Below are 8,951 nucleotides of genomic sequence, written 5' to 3'. Positions count from 1 at the left end.
TATATATATATAATTCTTTAATTAAAATTATAGATTGCAAATCGCAATGTATTAAAAATTATTACGCATGTATACACACACACACACACACACACACACACACACACACACACATGCGTAATAATTCTATTTATAGATCTTAAAGATATCAATAGGAGACTAGAAGGCACGGATGCGCTGCTGTCTCCATTCTTGCTTGAAATATTAATCCTTTACTTATACTGAAAATATCAAATTCCTGAAAAGCATCGATTTTTATTATGTACAATGACATTAACAGCATAATATGATATCTCAAAAATATCTCAAAATATTGATTATACAGAAACGAGAATGAAATACAAGAGAAATAACTTCGCCTTGCATATCCTTCAGCTCTTGCGGCCAAGGACACGTCATGCGGTTATCTTAGGTATTATACTGATTTTGCATTGATAGAAAAAAAATGGTTACCATATTTTAACTATTATTTATAATTATTTTTGGAACAAATATTTCTAGTTGAATTCAAAATTGTAGGATTCTCGAAATTCAAAGAGTGAAAAAATTGAATGAAGATTATTAGAGTAATAAATATAGCGTGGTAATTAGTGTGCTATTAATAACACTGAAAAAAATGTTTGTAACTATATAATTATATAATATTAGGATTTTTACTGCTATATATAATATTAGTAATAATAACCATATATATAATTCTCTAGTAACAAATATACAGTTGGCAAAATAACTATAATTATGTTTATAACCGTAAAAATAAAATTACTATAAAAATGATTTAAGAGGCTATAAAATTATAATAATTTGAATAATTTTTATATATATTTATTGCTAAAACTATATATATCAGGATTATCACAGACCTGGAAAACCGGGAAAACCGGGAAAAATCATGAGAAAATGTAAAAAAGTCTGGAATTCGAAATTTGCTCATAATTCCTTGAAACTGTCCCTGAAACTGTCCTTATTCCAAATAATTGTTATAATTTTTAAAATTATATATGACGTTTAGAATCAACTGCATTCTTTTTTTCCAAAACTAATTTATTTTTTATTGTGACTTGAATTTGCACCCAAAATTGTACTATGCTACTAAGCTTTTTTTTGCGTTGTTTTTAATAATATAGACTAACTTTCCTCCAATCCGTGAGTCTAAATGTTAAAATTTACATATTTTATATTACTCATGGAAAATTTTCTATTTTCATTTGGAAAACCTGGAAAAATCAAGGAATTTTTAAATTTATTTTCTATAGTAACCCTGCATATAGTTATTATTACTAATGTTATAGCAGTAATAACCAATACAATCATAATTATAATTATAATAATATGTTACAAATACTCCAAACATTTTTCTCTCAGTGTACTGTAACAGTATAATTTAATTGCACGAAAATTGTTTATTTTCTTCTTGTAGAGTTCTAAAATTCTAAAAATTTTTTTAGAATTTTAAAAAAATTTTTTAATACCGTATTTTCTCATGTTGTTAAAAATGCAGTACTAAAAAGTTGATAAAAAATTCTGAAATTTGTAGAGTTCTATGAGAAGAAAATTAACAATTTTCGTTTCTTGCAGTTTTTCTGTAAAGTTGATAGTATTTGAGTAAAAAATTATTGAAACTCAATTTTCGGTAATTTTTAGCAATTAATATCTTGTTAATTATTGCAAAAATTGCAAAATGATAGAGGACTTTCCATCTCAGTTTAGTTCGCTCTACATGTCCACGAACTCTGTCAGAACAATTATCAGATACCTTGTATATATTAGACTGCCTAGGAAAAAAAAATTTTTTTTAATCGGCCACTTAGCTCAAAAGCTTCTATTTCATGCCAAAAGAACACCCCCCCTAAATTTTTATAAAAAATATTAAGATTTAGAGGTTGCTAATGAACGATTTTTAAATCAAAGTTTCGATTTTCCTTAATACATGTTTTTTTTTTTAAATTTGATGCAAAAATGGCTTAACTCGGATTTCAAAGTACTGTATATTTTTTGATCGTTGAACGATATAATAATTCATTTAACCCTATGATATACACCTTAAGAAATACAGCCTGATTAATATAAAAAAATTACACAATTTGAATGCTTGAGACTTTGCTAAAACCTAATCTCAAAATTTGGTCATTTTTTTCACATTAATCGGCTATATCGGCTATATCTCGAGCTATTTCTGAAGGCATATATCGTAGGGTTAAATGAACTATTGCATCGTGTTTAAAGCGATTAAAAAAATATATAGTATCACATTTGAAATCCGGATTAATCAATTTTTGCATCAAATTAAACATTAAAAAAAATCGAAACTTTGATTTAAAAATCGTTCACCTCTAAATATAATAGTTTTTGATAAAAATTTAGAGGTGTTTTTTTTGGCATGAAATGGAATGGATTTTGAGCTAAGTGGCCGATAAAAAAAAATTTTTGTTTTGACAGTCTAATATATATATATATATAAGTTATTATTATTGACATTAGTAATAATGACCATAAAAATAGTCATAATTAAAATAACCATAATTATTTTACTATGCATTTATCGTTACAAATAGCAAACATTTTTCTTTCAGTGTATGCTCGAAATTGACGTCACTGGTGCTTTCAGATCGTTGAGGTATTTCATGTCGTGTACCAGTGACTGCTGTATACCGATACTGGTGTATCGGAATTTTTATTTTTTTATCTGAAAATTCCAACCGATTCCTATGGGGTTCGATAAAGGCGATGCCCGCATAGTGGCGTCCAAGTTCTATTTCCAGGTTCTCGACGACAACGATGACGACGAGAGTCCAACCGATGTGGCGAGCCGCGCCGTGTCGCGACATCGTGTTTCCCGAGTTTCCGGCGCCAGCATCGATGTGCGTGACGCTCGATATTTTAAGTTCCACTCAGGATAGCGAAGCGCTCTCCTCGTGACTGATCTCCTCTCCTCTCTTTTCCTCTCTGTCACCATTTCCGCTTCTACTATTTTTCCATTTCTTCGACATTGCTTCACCTTTCACTTAAATTATCACTTAATTCTATAAATTCACACACATGGATTCTCCGGTAGATTTCCTTATATTACATTTCCTCTACTTTCTATTTTTCTTATTTTATCCGAACATTGAGAAAAAAATTTTTTATTTTTATAATTATAATACATGTTACTATAATTATAATTATTATTGCTATATAAGTAATAATAATTATTAATATAGAAATGCAATTACTATAATTTAATTATAATTTATAGTCATGCATTTGCCGATTTATTTATATATACAATACACACATGCGCGCGCGCATTTATGTACAGAGTGTTTGGAAAATAATGATAAATCTTTCATATAGGGGCAGAATGGATTAAACTGAGAAGAAAAGTTTTACCATTTTGCAATTTTTGCAATAGCTAACAAGATATTAATTGCTAAAAATTGCCGAAAATTGGATTTTAATAATTTTTTACTCAAATACTATCAACTTTACAGAAAAATTACAAGAGACAAAAATTGTTTATTTTCTCCTCATAGAGATCTAAGAATTTTTTTTAGAATTTTTTCAGAATTTTTTAATACCATATTTTCTCAAGTTGTTAAAAATGAAAAAATACTAAAAAGTTCATAAAAAATTTTTTAAAAATTCGTAGAATTCTATGAGAAGAAAATAAACAATTTTTTTCTCTTGCAATTTTTCTGTAAAGTTGATAGTATTTGAGTAAAAAATTATTGAAGACCAATTTTCGACAATATTTAACAATTAATATCTTAACTTATTAATATGTTATCTATTGTGAAAATGATAGAGAACTTCTCTTTAATCCATTCTACCCCTATGCGAAAGATTTATTATTATTTTCCAAACACCCTGTATAAGGTTATGTGTATATATACATATATAAATAGTTATTATTACTATCATTTTTATTACTATCATTATAACAGTAATAATCATAATTATAGCAACATATAATTACAGTTACAAATATCAAAAATATTTTTGTCTTAGTAAATTATTGGAGTGAGTACGAGAAACAATATTGTATGGCCTGCTATCATTAAAATTTTATCACAACCCTTAAGTAACGCATTGTCGTGTTTTTCTATTTCCCTCTTAAATTACGTAACGCGATGTCCAAGGTTACTGCTTTAAAAGTCTACGAGGCTTTTAACTCTTAAAAGTTGCAAAAAGAAAAGACTTTATAGAAGTAATTATTACCTACCTTTATGAATACCTGTGGATATTATAATGAGATGTTTAATTAAGAATTTAATACTTAGCTTGTTTCTTTGGATAATACATTTGATAATGAACATAAGACGATGTAACACGGTTTTTTCTTTCTTTTTTTACAATATCGTACTCTACAGGAAAAATATTTACACTGAATATGTAAAAAAGATTTTATTCTATTTCATTCTATTGTTGCTTGAAAAGATTTTCTTCTGACCATGAGGCGGGATGCGTTATACTCGATGTCGATATAAACTCGGTTTTCGGCGAAGGCAAACACCTTTCTCTCTGCTTTCTTCTTTCTTCTTTCTTCCCACTTTTTCTCTTTTCTCCACCTTCTTTCTTCTCGATCTTTGCCAAATCTCGACCTCGCATTCATGCAAGTATGAAACTTCCACGTGACTAAGCTAATGCCTTGAGGCCACGATTTCTTAAGCGATTAAAATGCGAATTTTGCCAACAATGATTGATTTATAATTTCCATGGGGTTAATCGAGTTACTCATGTCACTTTTTGTCTCGTATTCTATTTATGTAGTTTATTAACGAGCGAAAAAATAGGAAAGTAAACAGATGCTTCTGATAATCAGATGAGAGAAAATACAGTATTAAAGAGAAATTAGAGACTAAACATACTTTGAATTCAGTTTTTCTTTTTTTTCTTCTCGTTTCCGAAAATTAAGTATCATTTACTTATCGGCTCGGTTGTTTTTTTAATTCCACAATCTCGATTGATTTTATTCGAAGATCTATTCGACATTATAACAATAATGATGAAAGAGATGATAACAATAATGATCTGAAGAACTAACACTTTCTGCAACATTGTTGATTGACAGATTTTGTTCTATTTTTTTGTTTTAGAACTAAATGATGATGTTAAGGCGTTCAACGGGCAAGCATGAGGGAAAGAACACCCTCTGCCGACGACACCCCAAAAAGGGCCCCACCGGCACCCAACAGAGGTGAGTAAAAATTCTTCTAAAGATATTTAAATTCAAATAATGAATATCTTTCTAAGATGCTTATTAGCATCAAAATTATTAAATTGTCAATTGATATTACTACTCTAGTTCCGTTCATGATTGCGTTTTAGGAAAAAGCCACGCGGTTTGCAAAATTGATACATATTTAAATACATTCACTTTGAAACATTTAAGCACTAAGCTTATCCGCTTTGAAATAGGTTTATTTTTCTTATTTGAAAGATTCTTCTATTATTTTCAGCAAAAAATTATCATTTTGCATGATGTTTGATTTCGCTAGAGCAGTACGATGATAAAAGACAGCTGATATATAGTAGGAATGTATGAAATGGGATAAGTATAATTCATAACGACACGTTAATAACTATTTAAATCGTGAGGAACCTGCTTTAAGAAAATCTTTCGCAAGAAAGCAGGCGTGAGAGTTGCTCGTTCGTCATTAGTTTAAGAATCGTGCCGAGTCAACAACAGATAATGATGAATTCTTCCGTATATGGCGCCATGCCGAGTGTCATATTGTCTCGTATTTCACCGATGCGAGTTTTCGAGGATTTGCAGTTTTAGTGGATTTTTTTCTTGAACATTTTTTAGGCTGACCCGATCAAGGATATTTAACGCTGCGAGTTGAATTAAAGTTCTTGCCTATTGTAATCATCTTGGATTATAACATCAGAAGCAAAAAAAATATAAAAGAAAATTCTTGCGGATTATATTAAAATATATTTTTTAATAAAACAAAATTTGTAAAATTAATAGAATAAATTTGTAAAATATATCAAAAACTTTATATTACGATAATTAATATATAACTATATACATTTGAAATAGAATTATACCTAACACCAGAAGACGAACAGTTATCGAATGAATAAATATGATTTTTTTTCCGAAATAAAGGGGTTTAGTTTTAATGGGAAATAGTTTTGATTTATTTCTTATCCTGTTAAGGAGGTTCGAAAGTTAGTCGAAAACCAACTTAATTTTTTTTATATGAAATAAATACTGTACACAAATAATCCCACAATTTGAGTAATATTGACCGTATAATTTTCTTGTAATATTATTCTGAAATTGATCATTTTAAGCATATCGTCTTATGAGAGGTGATCGTTCCGACGTAGATAATCATCGATTTATATACACACTCGGCCAACTTAGGTCTTTGAAAAACTAGAATTTGATAGATGAAATATCAACAATTGTACAAAAAAGAAAAATCGGACTTTACCGAATGAATTTAAAATTTTATTGTCAAAGTTTACCTTTACCTCACGTATCGCATTAGTAGTAACAGATTTGGCAACGCTGCAGTGTACAGCAATATGAAGCGAACTTATTACTTCATATAACTTAAAATCCATCTTCACGTAAAGAAACAGATATGAAAATAATACAAAATCGGCCTTTATACCGATTTTGAATTTCTTCCTTATCATTCACCATAACCAGTCACATCGCGAAGTGCAACGTTGCCAAGTATACACTCGACCTCCCTAGTCATTGACAATCTCATACATTTGTTAATTCTATATACTAATAATTTACTAAAAATATAGCACATAAATAGTATCTACAATTCATTGTAATATTGCATATGATTTAAAATCGTTGTAATGACAATTTATTTCAGTCACATTTTTTACTCGAAAGTAATAATCGAATCTTCTTAAATAAAAATATTTTTTTATTGAAAAATATTTCTATTTTATTATATTTTGCAAGAATATTCATTACATGTTTTCTTGTTTCTGATATCATGATTCTGAAGATCTGTAGAAAGAAGTCTTAACAGAATAGAATGGAGTAAAACCTTGTACGTTTACCCTTACGTTAATAATTGAAAAAAGTTCCTATAAGATTCGCAATTCAATCATATCAACCCATACAGCTAACGTAAGTATGACTGCTGGATTGCGACGGCGCAATGATTATTTTCAAGGCTCCAACGAAGTAGCTATGATGTTTATATTTGCATCTGCGAAGCAGACGGATGTATTTCCAATAATTCTGCACTGTCCTCCTTTTTTACAAATCTTACAATCAGAATGATGGTCGAACATATATATATATTGTATATTATAATATAAATAAATTTAATTATATATTAAAATTGCACTCAAAATGATGTAGATCCATGGCGTTTCTTTAAAAAGATTCGATTAAAAAAACAAAAAAAAGTACACATAAATTGCAGCCATGCGAACTTACAACACCGAATAATTTTTTATCACAATGCGTATTGCCGAGTCATGCTATCCTCGATTGGGAACTATACACAGCATGACTTCTTTTGTCCTTTGCAAGTTACAGAACTCGTTTTCCTAATCAAAACGATGTAACTACGCTAAAACCCACTAATTTCAGCCTCATTATCTTCATTTTTACTTAATCACGCCTTCGGCTTGGCATAAGTAAACGGCAGCGATCGTGATCGATCGCGTGCATGTACGCATACGAACGTATATACGCGCATATCCTCCTGTCGCGAATCGTCGCGTCACATCCATCGCAACTATCGCGAGAAGTGCAGTTGTGCACCGCGCTCTCCGCACTCGTTGCGTTGCGCAACGACGTCCGTCACATCCACGGACCTGCGGCGGTTGTGTATACAAAACACATGGGATTTTGAAAGTAGTCAAGCTGGTTGAGATCGTAATCACTGCGAGTCGTTGGCGGCTGTGGTGTCGACGTCGCGCCACAAGTAATTATCGGTCTCGCGCGTCTCGTGCGGACGCAAACGCGATGCGGCGTCGCGGCGTCGCATCGGCGAATCCCAATGAATATCTCGAGCGATAGTCACACGACGTCACCAACCGCGATCTTTCGATTAGGATAGAATCCTAAAAAAAGGTGAAATGTGTTCAGGGCGTGATTCGTAAGGTCCTACTTGTTTGATACGAATTTATGTTATGTTAAAATGGGCCTTATAAATTGTGGCTGCTACACACTGCTCCCGCTTCCTTTCAGGAACATATTATACTTATCGCCGTTGAAATATTATGTTTTCTCCTATCTCGGATTACACTGAGTGTTCGATATGAGGAAAATGTCTTCTGAGAGGATGAATATTTTTCACAGAATTTTTCCGCGGACGGTATTCCCCTGGAAGAAAAAATATTCCGTAGAAAATTTTCTTGAGATTTTATTTCTGGAAATTATTCCTAAAATTATTTCCGGATGAAGAAAATTTCTCTGGAAATTGTGTCTGATGTAATTTTTCGCGGAAAGTATTTCATGAGAAGATGGATAAATTTTTACAAAAAATGCAAATAAGGGAAATAAGAAGTACTTGACTTTAACTGGATACGTGATGATTGTGATGAATAATACATTGATATAATAAATAATTTTTTTTTTATTTATTATCATGTATAATATGTTTCTATGCTAATTTTGTTTAGCTATTTCCAGGGTAGTAATTAGTTAAAAGTTAAAAAAGTTACAAGTTAATAATTTTAAATGTATAATTTTTAACTTAATTTAGAAAATTTTAAACTTTAATTTATTAACTTTTTTTAAATTAAAAATTTTTCTATCTCTCTTAATGCTAATAATTTTTTTCGATAAAGTCTTAAACATTAAAGAATTAATTTAGAAAAAGTTCAGTTTTTATGATTAGAGATTATAATAAGAGTCACTCCATACGGTAGTCAGTTTTTATTAGCTCACTGTTTTTGTCAATTCTCGCTTATATTTAATTTTGACAAAAACGCCTTACTTACTGGTGTGACACTTATTATATATAAGTAAT

At 30.2% G+C, this 8,951-nt stretch overlaps 1 protein-coding gene across 1 annotated transcript in view; it reads left to right on the top strand.

Moving 5' to 3' along the window:
• LOC108693813 overlaps positions 1-8,951 on the top strand; it is a 47,463-nt gene that overhangs the window by 12,104 nt on the left and 26,408 nt on the right. Inside the window, exon 2 of the mRNA XM_018202962.1 lies at positions 5,079-5,179. Coding sequence (XP_018058451.1) covers positions 5,116-5,179 — 64 coding nt within the window. The 5' untranslated portion in view covers positions 5,079-5,115. The remainder of the gene's footprint in view (positions 1-5,078; positions 5,180-8,951) is intronic.

The sequence above is a fragment of the Atta colombica genome, unplaced genomic scaffold, assembly GCF_001594045.1.
Source record: "Atta colombica isolate Treedump-2 unplaced genomic scaffold, Acol1.0 scaffold11, whole genome shotgun sequence".
NCBI classification, from domain to species: domain Eukaryota; kingdom Metazoa; phylum Arthropoda; class Insecta; order Hymenoptera; family Formicidae; genus Atta; species Atta colombica.
Note: the sequence above shows the minus strand (reverse complement) of the source record. Positions and strands in the feature narration are given on the sequence as shown.